Source organism: Monodon monoceros, unplaced genomic scaffold (assembly GCF_005190385.1).
Source record: "Monodon monoceros isolate NGI ecotype Baffin Bay Population unplaced genomic scaffold, NGI_Narwhal_1 Super_Scaffold_12, whole genome shotgun sequence".
Lineage (NCBI taxonomy): Eukaryota > Metazoa > Chordata > Mammalia > Artiodactyla > Monodontidae > Monodon > Monodon monoceros.
Window position 1 is genome coordinate 143,844,850 of NW_021703768.1, and position 19,911 is coordinate 143,864,760.

The following is a 19,911-nucleotide window of genomic DNA, read 5'->3' on the forward strand; positions in this document are numbered from 1 at the left end:
TTGTGTAACAGAAGGGCGTCTGACTCACAGAAAGCAAGGTCCCTCAGTTAAGAACCTTAAGCTCCATACAGAAAGTTGCGGCTGTATTTTAGGGAGGTCTAGAGAACGGAGCACCGTGGAGTACCAAAAATCAACCGGTGATGTCCAGAAGTGAGAATAAGTCATCGTTGGGACTAGAATGTAAGTCAGTGAAAAAGCAGGATGATTTTCTTTCCCCTGTGAGTCTGATTTACCTTCAACTTTGTGGGGAGCCATCCCTGGGTAAAGGGAATGACAATTTTACAAGCTGCGGGAGGCTCTGGCATTCTCCTCGGCAGGACCACGAGTCACTGATAGCTTGCCTAGACCAGCTCTTGGGGCCAGTTCACACCACCCTGCGGCACACGTTGGCCATGCTTCAGGGCAGCCAACACCACGAGAGCCTTAGCAACACAGATCAGAAAGGCAGCTTGGTAGAAGGGTTAATTACACAGGTTCTGCGGCTGGCTAGTTAAGCAGTTACTTGGCTTCTCTGAAATGGGTATCTCTCTGTAAAAGGAGGGTGACACTAACAGTTTCACGGAGGGGTTGTCAGCATGCAAAGAGATAACGATGTAAAAGTACTGCTTTTGGTGCTGGGTACTAGTAACTGCACAACAAACGCCACTATTATCACTTGCTTCGCCCGTACTATGCTTTCCTTCTCACTCCCTTTTCTGGCTACCTGAAAAGGGGAGGGTGGTGGCTCTCTTCCTTTGTCTACCATACTCTGTGCTGGACATCTGCCATTGGGCATGAGTCAAAAATGAGGTTGAGGTGGGCAGATTTCACAGTCTTTCCCAATGTTGCACAGTTCCTACTGCTAGGGGTTCCCGCCCAGACTCACCCTCTAGGTTCAGTGCAACCAACCTCAGACTGGATAGAAAGAGGTTTTATAGCATTTCCATCCACAGAAAGGATGGAATAACAGGGTGATCCCATGTGAAATATTTTCACTAGTAGTTTTTGTCCCTAAACTTAAGTTAATTTTGAGAGAGCTTTCCATGAGGTAATCAGGAGTCTTTCCTTATTTTGCACTTCATGCTGCCTAGTGTCAGAGAGAAAACACACCCGAAATACTATATTTTGTCTTCTTGGCTTGCAGACTTTAAAAGCTTGAGATACTTAGAGATGACCTTTGTGCGGACAGAGTGTTTTGAATTCCCTCCTGCCCCCTGTCTCTGTCTCTCTCTCTGAAGAATTTATTAAGTTAATGTATGATGCCCTCACTTAGTTCCTATTTATTATTTCATTGTCAAGTTTCTTTATGGTGTCTAAGTTGTGATTACAGAGAAGTATTATACAATGTCAATGCGTAGATGAGATTTGGAAGGTCTGGGGTTAGGGCGGGGAGGTTCTTTAAATGGAGATGTCAGCTCCAGCCAATTTCAGAATGGCTCACCATGAAGACGGATGGTTCCAAAGCTGTGTGCCTCTGCTGGAAATTAAAAACCCATGGAATACTTGATTATGACTAATTTTAAGTGCTTAGCCATGTGAAGCCAAATGAGGGTGTCTTTAAAACAAAGCTGTTGGGCTTCCCTGGTGGCGCAGTGGTTGAGAGTCCGCCTGCCGATGCAGGGGACACGGGTTCGTGCCCCGGTCCGGGAAGATCCCACGTGCTGTGGAGCGGCTGGGCCCGTGAGCCATGGCCGCTGAGCCTGCGCGTCCGGAGTCTGTGCTCCGCAACGGGACAGGCCACAGCAGTGAGAGGCCCATGTACCGCTAAAAAAAAAAAAAAAAAAAAAAAAAAGCTATTGATCTAGCTTTGTTTGGAATTGAGAAGATAAACTAATCAGATCCTGGGGGGTCTTTATAACGATGGGGAAAGAGAACTTTTTTTTTTCCATCCTGGGTTTTTAAGCTTCAAGTTTGAGAGACCTGGTGTATCTGCATAAAATATAAATATATATTTTGATAGCAAATATCAGAGTAGAGAGGGGCAATCCAATTCTGTCCTGGACAGGAGTCTGATGGAGATGAGGGCATGGTGGGGAGAAAGTTAGGGAGGTGGAGAGGACATCATTTAGAGATCCCCTCCTATGTAGTATATAGGGCATCTCCTCTTAAAGTTAAAGAAACAGACTCAGAGAGGTGGAGTAGCTTGGCCAAAGTGCCACCGCATTCGGGATTCCACACCCAGGCGTGTCTGACTGTACAGCCCTTCTCTCTCCCCGAAGACAGCCTTCCTGGTGAGGCAAGATGACACCACTCTAAGTTGAGAGAACTAACATGTGGGCTGTCAGGTGGTCACAGCTGTTTTGTGGCAGCTGGTGACTTCCATTTCCTGGTCTCTTCCCAGGGAATTTTCTCATCCTTCTCAAGAAGAAGGTGATATGCTCCTAGTAGCCCTCTCTACAGAGGCTTTTTTTGCAGGCAGGGAAAATCGAGCCTACCCTTCTCAGCTCCAGCCTCTTGCTAAGAGGAGTCCTGGGTTACTAAATTTGGGCTGGCATCCTCTCCCTAGCAGACACACATTTGGTGCCGGTTCCGGGGTCAGAGTTTGGGTGAGGAGAGACCATCAATCTTAGGAATGACAACCCCACCTCTCTGGCTGTGGGTCCTGCCTTTTCTGTACCGGGAATTCTCGGTTTTCATCCAATTTCCAGCAGCTTGCAGCATCAGCATCCTCTTTGATTTCCCGTGATTCCTCTTGGAATTACCTTCCCCTCACACAACGTGAAGAGGATGTCTCCAACCCATTGCTACTGTCTGCAGGGCCAGGTGAAAAGGATGGTGGAAGGAGGACCTTCCTTCCCTTATGGACAAAGGGACATGTTAATGTACTTGTTCTTTCATTTGTTTGACATTTATTCATTCTTCTGGAAGTCAGAGATATGTAACCTGGTGACTACGTAATTTATTTATTATTTATTTATTTATTTAATTTTCAGGGGGATGCTCAACACATCCTATGCTTATCATTCTGGCTAGAACTGTAGCATCAGAGTTATTTTTAGAAGCAAGCAGTTACAGAACTTGGAAAGGGGAAGTCACCCCCAAGATAAAGCAACCGTCCCCTTCATTTTTCAAATGAGAAGCTGAGGGTCCAAGCACAGAAGGGACTTGCCCAAGGTCACACAGCTAATCGAGGGGCTGAGTCAGGACCGAACCGCACGTCTCCCGAAGCAAGTTCTGCTAGGCTGTATTGCCTTCCTCTCCAGGTTTCCCCAAATCAGGGACAGCTGGAAGTGTAGTTGGGGCATGCGGGAGGACAATCAAAATGTTTTCTCACACAATTCAATTTGAGTTTGACCCCAGGATGCCTCCTAGCCGACTTTCCCCCTTGGAAATCAGGTGTCCTTAGCTGGACCCATCTGAAAATCCAGAACACAGAAGGGCGGCTACACATTTTTCCTAGACAAGGTATGCAGGGTGGTCTTCTGGGGAGGGGTGCACCTCCTCTCATCTCCCCCCCCCCCCAGTCCTTGTCACTTTAAGGTTACTGCTTAAAGTTTGGATTTAATCCTGAGATGTGATCTCAAGTGTAACAGCAATGACTGGACTTTACCAGGCTGTTTGGCATTCCCCCTGGTCCCGTGTTAAAGTCCCTTTCTGATTCTGGGTAATTCCAGCCGACCCCCTGGTGCTACCCCTTTCTCATTTCCCAGACCTGTAACCTGCCTCTCCATAAGTAAGCCCACACTCAGACGCTCCCTGATTGCTCTGGCAGGCGCTGGGGGTCTACGCCAGCCCATCTGTTTCACCCAGCAACAAATACCGCGGGAGCATCGGGGGAGAAAGGACTCAACTGAGACTTAATTAGCAGTAACCCCAGTTTGTGGGAGGAGAGAAATCCCACTTTGCTGCCTGCAAACACTTTGGCCAAGGTGAGCCGGAGGGATCTCCCGGTTCGCAATTTTAATAGCACTGCAGCAGAAGACACAGAAATGCATCCACACGGACCCCCCAGGCACACACACTCCCCCTCTCTCCTCCTCACTCGGACACACACACACGCACGCACACGCACACAGGCAGCGATCGCAAAATCAACTCACAGGATCTCTAAATCACGCAGCGCTCGGAAGGCTCCATCTTCAATGCAGGTGATGCGGTTGTTGTCTAGTTGCCTGTGGAAAAGCAAGGGAAGAGCATGAAGGCTGAGTGGGGGCCGTGCCGAGGAGCTGGGCAGTCTGGACCGGGTGTCCCTGGTCCCCAGAGCGCCTGTCCCTCCACCCTCGCCGGCTCTGCTCGTCCCCGCCAGGAGCTCGTGCAGAGCCAGCCTGTCTGCCACGCTGCTGTCTCTCCTCTCTGACTGTCTGAGGGAACTACACAGACGAGCGCACCAAAGGCTGTCAGGTCTCAGTAAATATTAATTGCGCATTTTTTTTTTTTAGGCAGAAGGGAGTAATTTCATTACATTAGGGCATCCAATCCATTACGAGCTCTTACCGTCATGTCACTGAAACAATTTCATTAAGCTAAAGGCCTGTAAATCATTGGAGGTCACTGCTCTGCCCTCCGTGACCTCCCAGAATGCTTTTTTTTCCCTCTCTCCCTCTCCCTGTCTCCCTTTTACTGGAAGTTGCGGTCTTCTGCTCTGACACAGTGCTAAATCTCAAGGCTTTATCTGCCCAAGAGCAGCGAGGGTGCATGGGGAATATACCAATTCCAAATTAGACTCAACTAATCTAATTTTATAGTCTTTTTATTATTCTAAGCACCAAATGTCTGTGGTGGTTTGATGCCTCTGTGCTTTGTTATGGGGCCCATCTGGTAGGTCATTCTATTGAAGTATTTTCTGACTAAATACAGATTCCCTCAAACCGCACCAAGCATCATCAACATTAAAGAAATTCATTGATGGAAGCGTTCCGGATGCGGGAAAAAAGGACTATCATTATTGCCTTAAAGATATACCACTTAAATTTAAATTGGGGAGAATTAAATGCACCTATTTCAGGACTTTTTCTTCTTATGTCCCTTTCCATCTTCTGAGCACGGAAATCATGTCTTTTAAGAAGATGCCTTGACTAATATATATTCCAGCTGGGGACTGAGGTTATTCTAGTTGAAGGATAACAAATAGATTCCACTATCTCAAATGCCTGACGTGTAAGTCAGAAGATTTACCATGACCACACCCCAACTTAAATATCATCTATTATATATATATATATATATAAAATTTAATTTAATTAAAAAAAAAAGATGTTATATAGAAAATGGTTATTATCACCAGGCTGTCTTATATTTTGTGTGCGGAACACACACAAAATATAATTTATGCTGGGGGCCAGGAGAAAAGTGTGACTGGAAAAAAGTATTGTAAAGCGATTATACTCCGATTAAAAAAAAGAAAAAGAAACAAAAAAGAAAGAAGTGTGACTGTGTTGAAAAACTCCCTCCTAGGCTCCTTTTTCTTTCTTTTGTCTCAGATAAAATCAGCCCCTCTCAAGTGGAGGGTTCTCCTGACGCTGGAATTTTCACTTGAAACTTGTGCTAATCTATTCCAAGACAACTCTCTGCAGAAGACGTATCAAAGCTGCCTCTGGTAGCCCTCTTGGAGCATTTTATATTCTGCCGAAGGAAGGTGGAATCACAATTAAAATCCTATTATCACTGAAAAAATATATAGATGCGGGATTGCATAAATACGCAGGAATGAAACACGTAGAATCAGAGCGATGGAGAGCATCACGGCAGACGGGCTCTGCCGCGGTCTCATGCGGAATGGAACCATCTCAAAAGACGTTCCCGATACAACACACTAGGTGTTTAGGATTATAGAATTAGCAGGAAATGGGTATCTCAAGAAGCAGAAGCACTCCGTAGGTTGACAAATTCTACATCTAGCGTTCAAAGTCCTCGCTGACGCCAAATCACACGGGATCTCAGAGTAGTTCCTGCTACCCTGAATTCTTCCCTTAACGAGAGTTTACTGAGTGGCCTTTCTGTAGAGCTCCTGTAAGCGTTGGGGCCACTGATTCCCCGCAAAGGTTCTGTTAAGGCAGCCTGCTACCACTGCCCAACTTCTAGATTTATCAGCGTTTAAGTGCCAATGAATCAACAACCCTTGCTCCACGCCAAGGCCGCCAAACCTTACCAAGCAGAAATGCAGTGGAGCTGGCTTTTGGGTCCAAGAAATTGTTCATTGAACATGCTGAATTCGGCAAAAGTGGTACCATCCGCCTAAGTAGAAAAGTACCTAAATCATCCAATTGGGAAGTCTGGGGCAGTTTGTGGTGCACCTGCTTTTGTGCAGACATTTTAGAGAGGTCCTGGCTATTAGAATATTATTTATTTGCCGGACTTGTGAAGCGTTTTCTATTCCTTTTCTTTATGAGTGCACCAGAAACCAAACAGGATACTCTAAATGTACACTTTTACATGAAAAGTATGTAACTTGCAGGGGAGAAGAAACTCATAGAAAGAAGAGAAAAAATGAAGTGGTAGAAAGAAATTAAAAAGGGTGGGGGGGAAGGAGATGTGCAAAAGATTTTAAAAAATCCACTAGTCTGGGCTTCCCTGGTGGCGCAGTGGTTGAGAGTCCGCCTGCCGATGCAGGGGACACGGGTTCGTGCCCCGGTCCGGGGGGATCCCACATGCCGCGGAGCGGCTGGGCCCGTGAGCCATGGCCACTGGGCCTGAGCATCCGGAGCCTGTGCTCCGCAATGGGGGAGGCCACAGCAGTGAGTGGCCCGCGTACAGCAAAAAAAAAAAAAAAAAAAAAAAAAAATCCACTAGTCAGTCTCCCATCAGGGTCCTGCCACTCAGGATACAGAGCAGTGGAGACAGAGTCTCTGAGAGGACGCTGCTCATTCTAAGGCTAAAAGCAGAGATCTCCAGTACGTTATCAATTATGTGATGTTTAAATAGTTTCACGGGGTGGCACAAGTCGACACCTAGTTCTTCATGAATAATGGGGAAAACCAAGCTTTAATATAAGCATCTCTGTGGGTGTATTTTATAGAGTATTTTGGAGCACATGAAATGTATCAAATTTTAAAATATTTATGCTGAAGTGTGCTTTTCTAGAAGACATTTATTATAAGCAAGATTGTCTCCTTTCATTCGAGCCACAGATAAACAGTATCCCTGCCTTGGTGGTCAGAGTCCTTCCCAAGATGCATCATTCGTTACAGAAATCTACGGGGTAAAGGCCTGCGAGGGTCCTGTCAGGAAACGAAAACCCGAGTTACTTCACTTCCCAGCTATTACATCTCCATGGCACTGAGCATCAGAGCGTTCATGAAATGCTCATTAATTGTCTGCAATCAATTCTGATATTTCCTGCAAATAATCTAGGTCCCTAAAACAAAGTAAATACACACTTGGATCCGAAAAGTTTTCGTTTTCTTTCAGAATTACATCTCAGACACACACAAGTTAGTCCTGAAGCACGGGAGAGGGGAGGCGAAATAAAAGCAAACCCAGCCTCTTTTTGTGGGTGTTGGGAGAGAAGTGAAATAGGCACATAGAGAACCTTCCAGAGCTAAGGCCAAAGCATTTGACTTAGCAGTTTGCTTCTGGGGGTGGATGGAGACTGCCGACTATGCTCTAAGCTCTCACGTCAAAGGTCGATATTGTGCCTTTGAAAAGACTCATGCAAAGAACCTCTTAAAAACAAATCAAAAAAGCCCATTGCCCACTCCACACACCGTTACTCAGGAGGCAGGTACAAAAGGAACTTCGGAAACGGGAGCACTAAGAACTCAGCCATCTGAAAGTACCTGGTAGCTCTTTTTCTATTTTTCCTTGGCAATCAGAAGTGTGTTTTGTACTGCTACTGAATCTTTTCTTCTTCTTCTTCTTTTTTTTTCTTTTGCTTTAATCTTTTCTTCTTGCCACACGAAATAACCTACCCCCATGCCTTGCCCAGTGCCAGGGACTCCACAGCTGGTCACGTATGGCTGCAGAATGAGCCCCTCTAGTGCAAGTGTGACACGGCTGGGCTCAAAATATATGGAAGAAAGCTCTAAGCCACGAGCAACAGTGTTCTGGCTGTGGCCCTATGGCCCCAGCACTAACAATAATGACGGAGCATTCCCTTCACGAGCACATGGGGGGCCGCCTTTCTGCCACACAGATCTCTGCTAGCCAGCATTTGGGAAGGTCGCTTGGAAGAAAGGGCGCAGACTAAAGGTGGAGAGCAGGAAGGCAGTGGATGGAGGAAAGGTTGGCTGTTTATGTTTTGGAGGCGACTTTCATTGTCCTCTTACTTTATACAGAATACTCAATGTGATTTACACTCTCCTGCCTGTGAATAAGGCGAGAAGCCCCCAAACGTTCATGGTATTAAATTAACTGCTCTAATTTCCCTGGGCAGCTCGGATTTCGGCAAACAATGTGAGTGTTAAAAGGATACCAGAGTCCATTTAGAAAGGAATCCTCCAACAAGAACTAAATGCAGACTCCCCGAGAGGAGCTTTCTGACTACTGTATTTTTATACTCTGAGAATATAAACAAGTCAGAAAGCAAAGTCAGCGTGAGTGAGGACTTAAAATAACCTCCACAAACAGCAGACAGGGAGATAGTGCTTTTGTAAGAATTCCCATTTGTAAGCATAATATTATCACAATTCATCTCTTTCCATCACAATTTCAAATTTCATCATTGAAGCAGGATAGAAATATTTCTGCAGTTCAAAGATGAAAAGAAGCACATCTAAATCCTTAAAAAGGGGTTTAAAAAAAGCCTGATTACAGTATCAAGAGGCATCTATCTATCTCCCAACCACCACTGCACAACAACAAGAAGGAAAATTTCATGATTTCAGTGATGCATTTGAGACTCCGTTAGGAATACCTCGAAAATAGAAAGCTCCAGAAATAGGCTTTGGAGAGCTAGAAGAAAAGAAGAATTTCCAACTAGCTATCTAGATGCAAGGTCTACATACCAGGGTACACCTACCCAGATGTTCACTTCTCATCCTGATGTTCTGTGGGTCCCAAGCATCTCAGCCCATGAATCGGTAAACTTAGCCTCAGGGCACTGTCACCCTGGGCCCAAAATTCAGCCGCAGTGTTTTGCTATAGGACTGCAGCGACTCTAGCTGCAGTCCTCCTAATGCTAAATGGGAGAAGTAGCTAAAGTTCAGCACCCTTTGGAGTTAAGCAGTTTGCTAATTTCTGAGCAAAAGGATATACAAGAAATGCGCTTAACAAGTGGAAGGGCTTCTGCATGAGATTCACAAGGGAAGCCTTACTAGAAATTCAAAGCAAGTCTATGGTCTCGGAATACAACAATGAATGAACCTATAAGAGCAACTGAGTATTATTAGATGTACACACTGATTAGGTACCGGGGTATAGAATGAAGTGTGAGAAATCCTTTGAAAATATTTGGAAGGTTACCACCTGTGGTTTTATAACTCAGTTATCTTAAAAGGTATAAGAGAATTCTAAAAACTAAACTAATTTGAATTTGTTTTTAATGAAATAGATATGTTCCAACATAAACATATTCGAAGTGTATTTCTTTTTCTACACCGAGGAGAAATAGAATGTTGCAACTATGAAAAAAACAAAACAAAACCAAACCAACCTGGGAAAAAAAGAACCTGCTTTCTTAAAACAAGCCAGAAGACAAAACATCAAGTAGCCTTGACCTGCTGTTCCGTTTCTCCCTGTTAGCCAACTGTCCTTTAAGGAGAAAACAAGAAATCCAGTAGTGTTTCTGAAGGTTGCTTTATATGACAGTTTAACATTCTAAAAAAATCATTATTGAAGAACAAATTATAGAAGCAGTTGTCTTCTGCTGTCTGGGCTCTTCAGAAGAAACAAAATAAAGCTCAAGGTTATTTTAACTGGCAAAAGGAAAAAAAATCGTGTTCAAAAGAAATGCATACACTTCATATAATTGAGTACTGGTCACACTTTGTACGCAAATCAAACACTTGATCCAAGCCACAGTCTGCTAATGAATTGTCACAATCTCTCATCATTAAGGAGCTACTGTAATTCCACATTAAAACAGCATCTCAAATGAGCAAAAAGAGCTGAATCTATTATTTTGCACATTTTGTACACTTGCCCACCAGACCTAAGAATAACTGCATATAGATATGTTTACTGATCCATGAATTATTTATGTATCCACAAAGATACTTGTCTATAGAACTGAGAACTTTATGCCTATTTTTTCTACATAATAATTACATGTACTATCTCCCTATTGTATGCATGTAAATGAAAACACATATTATAAGATAGGTAAAGAAAGTGATATTGACCTCTGAAATTTAACATGCCTCCATCAGTTATACTTACAGAGATATTTAGATAATTAAGTGATTGTTAGCATTCCCAAACTTCAACCAACCAAATCTGCTTTGCAGAGGACAGAGTCCTAGGTTAACTAAGGTCTCCGATCAGAACATCCTGCCTAGAACTTAGTTAAAAATTGAAGCATGGATCTGTTTTACCAAGCATCGTTATGCATACTTCGCCACATGGCCAGCATAATACCTTTTATTTAGTATATATCATACTGCTGTTTGACATATGCAACTTCTCAGCAGGAGAATAACTGCATCCACTCCAGTAGATGCTCCTGAAAGCCAGCTCTGCAATGATGCAAACACAGATGATGGATTAGCACCAAAGCGGCACACCAGACCTTGGAGAATAAAGGCGTGTTTTACACATCACTGGGAAATATCAATAACTCCACTTCTGTGTTTACATAGTTTCCGGTTTGTCAGGGATTTGGCAAATGAATTTGTGCAGAAAAATGTGTGTGTGTGTGGGGGGGGTGTTAGAAATCCCTGCAAATTAATTCAGCAGGAAGGACAGTTGTTGGGAAGAAGCTGAGCTCTCATTTACTCTGGACAAGTTTCAGAAACAAATTTCTGGCTTTTCTAGATAAAACAACAACAACAAAAACCAAGCAAACAAAAAGCAAATCAAATGAAGATATCCCATATTCACAAGGGGAGAATTTCTTTTCTCAGCAACTTTTAGACCAAGGGACCGAGGAAGTTTGGTTATTGTTTGCAAAACGTGCTCTCATGTTTTGAGACATGCCTCAGATCCAGCCTTTCTTGTGTCAACCTGATGTGAGAACCAAAGGACTTTATAGCTAGGATGGCCAACTTGCCAAGGTTGGCCCAGAACTTCCCCCATTTTAGCACTGAAACTTCTGAGACCAATCCTGGGAAACTCTTCCGTCCCAGGTAAACCTGATGGTTTTGCACCTTAGTGTATAACTCTGTTGGGAACATGTATTCTCAGCACATCATCCCTTCACCTATGTCCCTACGCCTTAAAATGTCTGTTGATTCACAAACTTGGCTTTCAGTTATATCATCTCCAAAAAGCTCCTCACCGCAGCTACTGTAAAATGGGCTGTCGCTTTACAAACACACCTGCAACTGGACTGGTGGGGGCCTTCAAAGTGGCTGAAATGTTCCAATGTGATTCTTAACCTTCCTCATTGGCAATTAAAATTTCTTTGTAAGAGGCATCCTTGCTGATGTCATGAATACTCAGAGGCTAAACAAATAAAAGGCTGTCTCCATAGCGATGGGGGGTCGGTTTGTGGTTTCCCTAGTTACACTACTGAGTGATAACCATCTGGGGTTCCTCCCTGGCAGAGGGGAGAGGGAGTGAGAAGCTGGAAGGACGAAATGTGCTTTTGTTAACAAGCCTGAAAGTTATCTCCCATATCTCTGTGTTTTACTTCTTTTTAAATCAACCAGCACAAACTGTAGTGAGTTTTAACATTTTTTCACCCTCATGGGCATTTTGGAAATTTTTCCTTTGGACTCTAGGGGTAAATTATTCCAGCTGTGAGAATATGACCCATAAGCACAGCAGAAGAGTATTTCTTCCGATACTGAAGTGGCTGCAGGCATCGGAGCCCAGGTGGGACACTGGTTTTCATTCAAATATGGGATGGTAAGCAGTACTACTCTGGTCTGAAGTCCAGGGTGTCCCCCAAACAGTGAGCCTGCATCACAGGAGGGCAGGGACGGCCTCCTAAGATCTTGAAAGATCTTTGTTTCCCTTTAAGAAAAATCCCATGGATCTCTCATGTAGAAATTTAAGACTTCCTTGAATTTAGTCACATTTCCAATTCTCAACATGTGCTACCCATTTTTTTTTTTTGCGGTACGCAGGCCTCTCACTGTTGTGGCCTCTCCCGTTGTGGCCTCTCCCGTTGTGGAGCACAGGCTCCGGACGCGCAGGCTCAGCGGCCATGGCTCACGGGTCCAGGCGCTCCACGGCATGTGGGATCTTCCTGGACCGGGGCACGAACCCGTGTCCCCTGCATCGGCGGGCAGACTCTCAACCACTGCGCCACCAGGGAAGCCCTGCTACCCATTTTTTATAAAATGGAAGACGAGGGCTCCTGTAAATTTCTGGCCATGTGATTGATATGATTCACATCTGCCCCAGTGGGCCTGGAGGGCAGAACATGGGGTCAAAGAAGATTATTCTGGAGTCTTAAGGCTCTGGGCTTGCTTGGGACTTGCCACTCCTTTCTTCTGTCCTATTTCTTTCTTTTGGAATGGGACCATCTATCTGGCCTATACCTGTCCCACCATTGTGTTTTGGAAGCACATATATATTTGATTTCATAGGTTCACAGCTTTTGTCTCAGAATGAATCATACCTTGAGTCCCACCCATATCTGATTTAGGTGATATTTAGATGAGACTTTGGACTTGAGACTTTTAAGTTGAGGCTGGACCAAGTGTGGGTCTATTGGTATGGAATAAATGTATTTAGCACGTGAGAAGGACATGAATTTGGAGGGGATCAGGGGCAGAATACTATAGACTGAATGTCTGTATCTTCCCCAAATTCAGATGTTGAAGCCTATCCCCCAAAGTGAGTAGGTCATGAAGGCAGAGCCCTCATGAATGGGATTAATGTCCTTATAAAAGAGGCCCTAAAAAACGGGCTCCCGGGCTTCCCTGATGGTGCAGTGGCTGAGAGTCCGCCTGCCGATGCAGGGGACGCGGGTTCCTGCCCCGGTCCGGGAAGATCCCACATGCCGCGGAGCGGCTGGGCCCGTGAGTCATGGCCACTGAGCCTGCGCGTCCGGAGCCTGTGCTCCGCAACGGGAGAGGCCACAACAGTGAGAGGCCCGCGTACCGCAAAAAAAAAAAAAAAAAAAAAAAAAAAAAAGGGCTCCCTTGCCCCTTCCATCATAGCAAAAAGACAGCTGTTTAGGAAGCAGGCCCTCAGCACACACAGAATCTGCCGGCACCTTGATCTTGGATGTCCTAGCCTCCAGAACTGTGAGAAACACACTTCTGCTGTTTGTAAGCCACCCAGTTTATGGTATTTTGCTACTGCAGCCTGAACAGACTATGCACCATCCATGCCCCCAAGTCTCAGTTTCTTTGTCTGTAAAATGGAGATAATAACATTTAGCCTGAAAAGAAGTTTTGGGTATGAAAGTTATGAAATGTATGCACTCTGAAAATGTATTTGTGGCCTTGCTTAATTTTCTTTGCTTTGAAATAAATAATATTAAATATAAGAATTCATCTTACCTAATCTCAAAGGGCTCTTTCAGCTCTCAAGTTATGGGGCCTGAGGTCAATTTCTGATGAGATTTTTAAGAGAAAGTTCTTGCTCATCTTACTCACATCCTGCTGTGACTTGAGCTTATCCTTTTATCCCTTCTTCCTGCATCCCAGACCAAAGAATCTATTATTGAGATATTCAATATATTCTTTCTGGACTGAGGGCAGCAGTTCAGACTCACGTGCTTTTTGCACTTCTCCAGCTGATATGAGATTGAAAGACAAGAAGCAATCAAAACCCTGTACGGAAGACAATACAAATTTTTCTCTTACCAGGACAATGATATCCATACAGGCCCATATTTATAACTCCCGTAGGCGTGAACCACTAAGAAGGGTAATTACAAAATTTAACCCCATTTCTTCGTAGCCATTTGCAATTAATAACCAATCAAGTAATGTATTGAGCACCTAAACTGATCAAATGCCACACCATCATCTATAGTATATGATTTCTTCATCTTAACATGGCTTAATCTGTACACAAACCTTGAACAACTCCCTGCGGCCTTACGCTGTAACTGTTACAACAACACAACCACGGTAATCCCTGCACGCAGTACCTACTCACGTTTAGTAGGCATTAAGTATTGAGCTGAACATCTTCAATATCTTCTCTCAGTTGGGTCTCACAATAACACCACCCCTATTTTACAGAAAAGGCAAGTGAGGCGTCAAGAGTTTCATCTCTAAGCTCGGCTTTGGACCCAGATCTGTCTACACCCATAATGACTGCAGGTGATGCTGTTTCTCTGTAAATGGCCCAGACTCCTTAGTATGGCATTGTTCACCCTCGCTATGCACCAGGGGAGAGTACCACGTACTCACTTTTGCTGGTCCTTTCCCCCTCCTCCGTTTGGGGAATCCCTTCCCCTCCATCAAGGCCCTCCTCAGAGGCCACATCCTCTGTGAAACCTTCCTCTGCAAACTCAGGCAAAATGAACCACTCTCTCCAAAACCTCCTGACCCTTTGGTCATCCTTCCATTAAAGCACTTATTTCACAGCAGTAGGACTAGCTGTAAACACAGGAGGAAACCACGGTTCAGAGAGGTTATGTAGCATTTTCAAGGCAACTCAGCTAATAGATCGGAGAGTCAGGTTCACACCTGTCATCCTGATCCGGGAAACTTAGGTCTCACCCTCCATGCTATCCCACTTCTCCCCGACTTTCAAAGTACAAGGATGGGGAGCCTATAAAGTGACTGTGTGGACTTAGCTCATTCATATTTGGATAGAAAGAGGCTGGTGAGAAAAGTCAAGGTTTGGTCTTGGCATATGTCACGGGGACCCAGTTGCTGTCATTGGCCTGCAAGCATTCTGACCCAGAAGATGGGAGGTGAGGGCACTGCAGTCAATAGGGTCCCTTCACCTCCCCTGTGTGTCTCTGAATTAGATTCCCTGGGAGCCCTAGGCCACTTGACTTTTAGGATCATTGGAGAAACCAGGCTGATTTTAGCTCCAGTTTCTGGGGATAATGGGAAGGGATCTACACCCTAAAGAGATGCTACAATTCCAGGTCACCTATTGGGACTGATGGGCTGTCTCCTGACCAGGTTGGGACAGCTTAGTGCTTCTTGAGCAGGGGTGAGGCACATCCAGGGAAATGGCTCTCTCTGCTCCAGGCAAGTGGCAAATTGCACAGATTTTAATCAGTCTTTCCTGGGCCTGGCCTTCCCTAGTGTCACGCAGGCTTGTCTTCTAAAGGTGTACAAGCCGTGGGTCCTGAACAACTGGGTAGCCCTCACCAGGTCATGTACTCAGATGTACGGGGTCAGTGGCCATTAGCGAGGTGTCACTCAAAGGTATCTTTGTGGCAGCAGAAGCCAATTAAAATGTGTCTTGTAAGCTCAGTGTAAGGGGATATCAAGGTCTTCCCATAATTAACTGCTGAAAAAAGGGGCATCAAAACTCAGCAACATGGGCAGTGCTGATAACTATATTCAATTCAGCTAATGCACAGAACTGAAATACTCTAGGAAAAGGCCAGCTTCTTTTCCTTTGCTATGACTTGTAATGAATAATGGATGTCTGCACTCATTGGCAACAGGAGAGCAGGGGCAGGATCTGTCTTGCTCACGACTGCTCCTGCCTCACAGCACCTGGCACATAGGAAGTGCTTGGTGCAAAACCCTAGGGGGTCACAGTGAGGTACTGCTTTACACCCACTAGGATGGCTATGCTCAAAAAGATGGAGAGCAAGTGCTGGCAAGGACGTGGAGAAATTGGGACCCTCCTACATGGCTGGAGGGAATGTAAAATGGTGCAGCCACTCTGAATGACAGTTTGATGGTTTCTCAAAAAGTTAAACACAGAATTACCCAATGACCCAGCAATTCCACTCCCTAAGGATATACTTAAAAGAACTGAAAACAGGCGTTCAAACAAAAACTTGTACACAAATGTTCACAGCACTATTCACAATAGCCAAAGGCAGAAACAACCCAAATGTCAGCCAATGAATGAACGGATAAACAAAATGTGGTATATCCATACAACGGAGTATCATTCAGTCATAAAAAAGGAACAAAATCCTGATACATGCTACAACATGGATGAACCTTGAAAACATGCTAAGTAAAAGGGCCAGACAAGAAAGGGCACATATTGTATGATTCCATTTATGTGACATATCCAGAACAGGTAACGTATAGAAACAGAAAACACATTAACAGTTGTTGGGGACTGGGGTGAGGGGGAGAATGGGGAGTGGCTGCTTAATGGGTATAGGGTTTCCTTTTGGGGGGATGAAAATGTTTTAGATCAGAATGATGGTTGAACGACACTGTGAACGTACTAAATGCTGCTGAATTGCATACTTAAAAACGGCGAGTTCTACGTTATGTGAATTTTACCTTAAAAAAATTTAAAAAGAGGAGCTTTATGAGAGCATCACATCGTGAGAGTAATTTTCCTGTGACAACATCACAGAGAAAGGCAGGGAAACCTAGGGCAGATCTTATACTAGGCACAATCAGACAATAAACCCAGTTTGGTCTGGTGTGGAAAAAAATGTCTCGGCATTTGAAGAGCAATGAGAATGATGGAGAGAAACGAGAGGGATGGGGGAATTATTTACAGCAAATTTTAAAACTCTTTCTCCTAGCTGGCTTTGGGGACACTACCAGTCACTTTACACTTCAGAAAAAATAAAATTGGTTGAAGCAAAAGAATGAGGATGGTAAACTTGATGGAAGGGGGTAAAATCACCTGCTCGATTCCTAAGGCAAATATAAAACGTTGGGGGATTAGCCACTATTTTGTATTTTCTACACCACTGCTCTCTCCTCTTCATTGGTACCCAGCACAGATAACTCAGTAGATTGTGTTTGCATTTCAGCAGCTGAGTTCCTCATTTTCTTTTTGCCTGTCCTCAGATTGCTTCTTTGGCTTCCCTCTCTGAGAAGGCTGGAAAGGAGGCCTTGGCTTACCCTCATGGCAGCAAGAGAAGCATCTCTGACCAGAAATCCTTCCCTGCACGGGCTTCTCGTATGGGTGGGCTATGGGAGCAAGGTTTCAGGGGAGGAGATGAGGATGGAGGCCAGGTGAAAATGGTGAGTCATTTCCCTGACTGCTTGGCTCCAAATTCCCACAGGACTCTGGGGCAACCACAATGGTCTCACTGAGCTGAATAAATCCAAAAAAGTTGGATCAGAAAGAAGAGGCCAGAAAAAGAAAGGAGAGAAAGGGCTGGAAGCCAGAGAGGCCCCTCTGAGATGGTTCCCACCTGGGTACTTAGGTGAGGGCCAGTTTAACCAATAAGTTTCCACGTCTGGAGCTATTGTTTCTGGCTTTCTGTTGTGGCTACTGCTATTAAATATGGCCATATCCAGCCTGAAGGAGGTTTCTAATTTCTCTCCTGATTCCAGAAAAAGAAATAAGAACTGAGGATAAGAAACACTACACTAGGGGAAAAAGAAAAACAGAGATTCTCTTTTTCTCATTTGCCAGTAGTAGAGTTTTATCTAAGATTCTGTGGTTTAGTGGGGAAAATAAAAACAATTTGCTCAGGAAGCAGATGACAAGGATCTTTGACCTTGCTGGGTCATGGTCTAACTTCCATGGGCTAAAATTTCCCTATCAGTCAGACAAAGGGGTGAAATAGATGATTTCTATGCATCTCTCCCGAGCAGACATTCAGGGCTGCAAAATATTAATCCAGCCCCTGAATCCTCATATGAAGATTTCCTCATTTTGTTGTTACAAGGTACTATCCAAGTAGTGAGATTTTATTTTAGTGCAGTACGTTGAGAATGTAAATATGAGTTTCCTCTTGTCTGGAACAGTTAAGACAGGAAGCATCCAAGCATTGGAGGTCTGAACAGTAGGTTGGAAAAAAATACAAGTATGAATGAAATGTGGTAAACTGCTCCACGGGAACCCACCAAGCTCAGGTGTCCTCACCAGTGCCTATGGGGTGGAGATTCATGGAGCATGTGGTAGATAGGACAAGTCCAGCTCTCTCAAGTTTCTGGATGCTTCTGGGGTTAGAAATAAGGGGGTAGGCTGTTGCAGCTCCTTCTACCTCATCTCCTTGAAATGCCCTCTTTTCCTGGTCAGAAACAGCATGTCTCAGAAACAGTCTTTCCTCCCATTAGTCACAGAGTTGACATTTTTTTTTGTTAACATCTTTATTGGAGTATAATTGCTTTACGATGGTGTGTTAGTTTCTGCTTTACGACAAAGTGAATCAGCTCTACATATCAGAGATGACTTTTGAGAAGCACTGAATAATTTTTACAGTGGTATCCGAAAGCAATACCACTGTAAAAAATGGATATCCCACATCTAATGGGGGTCTGAAAAAATGGGGAACACAGCCTCTGAAGGCAGAAGGGGAGAAAGCCATCCCGGGTGATACCCTCAAGTTGAGTGATTTACCAAGAAGCTGCTGGGAGGTGCCAGGGCAGAGAATCAGTCTTCCAGGATTTTCCCAAGATTTGCCACTAAAGTATGTAAAAAATGGGAATCCTCACCCCCAGAAATGATCTTGGGACTGGCACTGCTTTTTCTGGCAAGTTCACCCTATTTTTACATCCCAGCTAAATGTCAGTTCCCTCATAACCCTTGGAAGTTGGACCTGAGGGGGGAAATGCATATTTCCATGTCAGAGTCCTATTTTTCTCAGCCATTCAAACTTCAGCTATGGAGTGTGCTGGCCTCTGTGCACAAAGTCCCCAAAGCAGCCTCCCTCACTCGTTGGGCGCCCAGAGCTCTCTTAGCCTCCTCAGCTGTTGCTGGTCTTCAGAGGCCTGAGCCTGATGGGTACAAATGCATGAGCTTGTGTCTTCTTATGCTTCCTCAAGTTCTCTAATTCGTTTTTTTCCTTAGGAAATTCCTTTTTGAATTCACCACCCAAGGTTTCAATTTCCCATCCTAGGTTCTTCACATCCTTTCCTGGACACCCACATCCTCAGCAGAGGACACAGCACATTTACATCCCAGTACACTTTGGTTCCTTTGCCCCCGGCCAGACTGGACGCAGGGGGTTCAGGATTCACGTGGGAATTGTGGAATGGGGTGACCGCTGCCATGAACCAGCCTTCTGTAAACAGACGGCAAATGAAGCTTGGGGTGGGATAAACCCAGTGATCCTGCCACAATGAGCGAAGCCATCTCTCAGGATTTGAAAACGGAAAAGTTGAACCCATCCGATCAGAGGAAAGGGATGGATAGTCAGAGCTAACATTTCCTTTGTCTGTGATGGATAGCCACTTTGGAACTATTTCCTGTCCTGATTTTTCCTTCGGTCAGCACCGCAGGGGAAACAGGGGGTGGAGGGACGGTGTCTGTTTCGGTCATGATGTTCTATACAAACTCCTCCAAGAAGAGTGCAGTACTAGAACTGTGTCTGTACAAAAGGCCTGCATTAACTGTAATGAAGCAAATGACAAAATCAATAAAGCGAGAATTGTGTGGCTGTCATAAAGATGATGTAAATCCAGGGTTCACGATGGTTATGAAGCTATTTAGAATTGTAATTAAAACCAGTACCATTTTTTTCAAGATAAAAGCCCCTTTGACAACCATAAATGCAAGCTACAGGAAATTTTCAACAAATATATTCAAAATTAATGTATAGCACAAAGATGGCATAAATTAACAGAGGATAATCCATAAGCCCAGGCTTCAGAATGTAAGAGCACTGAGTAAGGAGATTTTGATTTCGTGTTTGGTTTTCAAGTGATGTGGTTTTCAATTTTAATCAAGTTAAGGCTTGGCAGAGCACTTAGAGACTCTGAATGAATGGCATATTTCTGACAACTACTCTTCAATGAGACTGAAAATGCTGTCTCTGTGTTTGCACAACTTGAGATCTGACGGCATTTGCTACTTTATGCATCCCACGTATTTTAGAAAAGAATCTAGCGGTGTGTGTGTGTGTGTGTGTGTGTGTGTGTGTGTGTGTGT

At 44.4% G+C, this 19,911-nt stretch overlaps 1 protein-coding gene across 1 annotated transcript in view; it reads right to left on the minus strand.

Annotated features, from left to right (window-relative positions):
- Positions 1 to 19,911, minus strand: part of SLIT3 (slit guidance ligand 3) — a 620,113-nt gene that overhangs the window by 180,325 nt on the left and 419,877 nt on the right. The window contains exon 6 of the mRNA XM_029218173.1: positions 4,020 to 4,091. Within this exon, the coding sequence (XP_029074006.1) occupies positions 4,020 to 4,091 (72 nt within the window). The remainder of the gene's footprint in view (positions 1 to 4,019; positions 4,092 to 19,911) is intronic.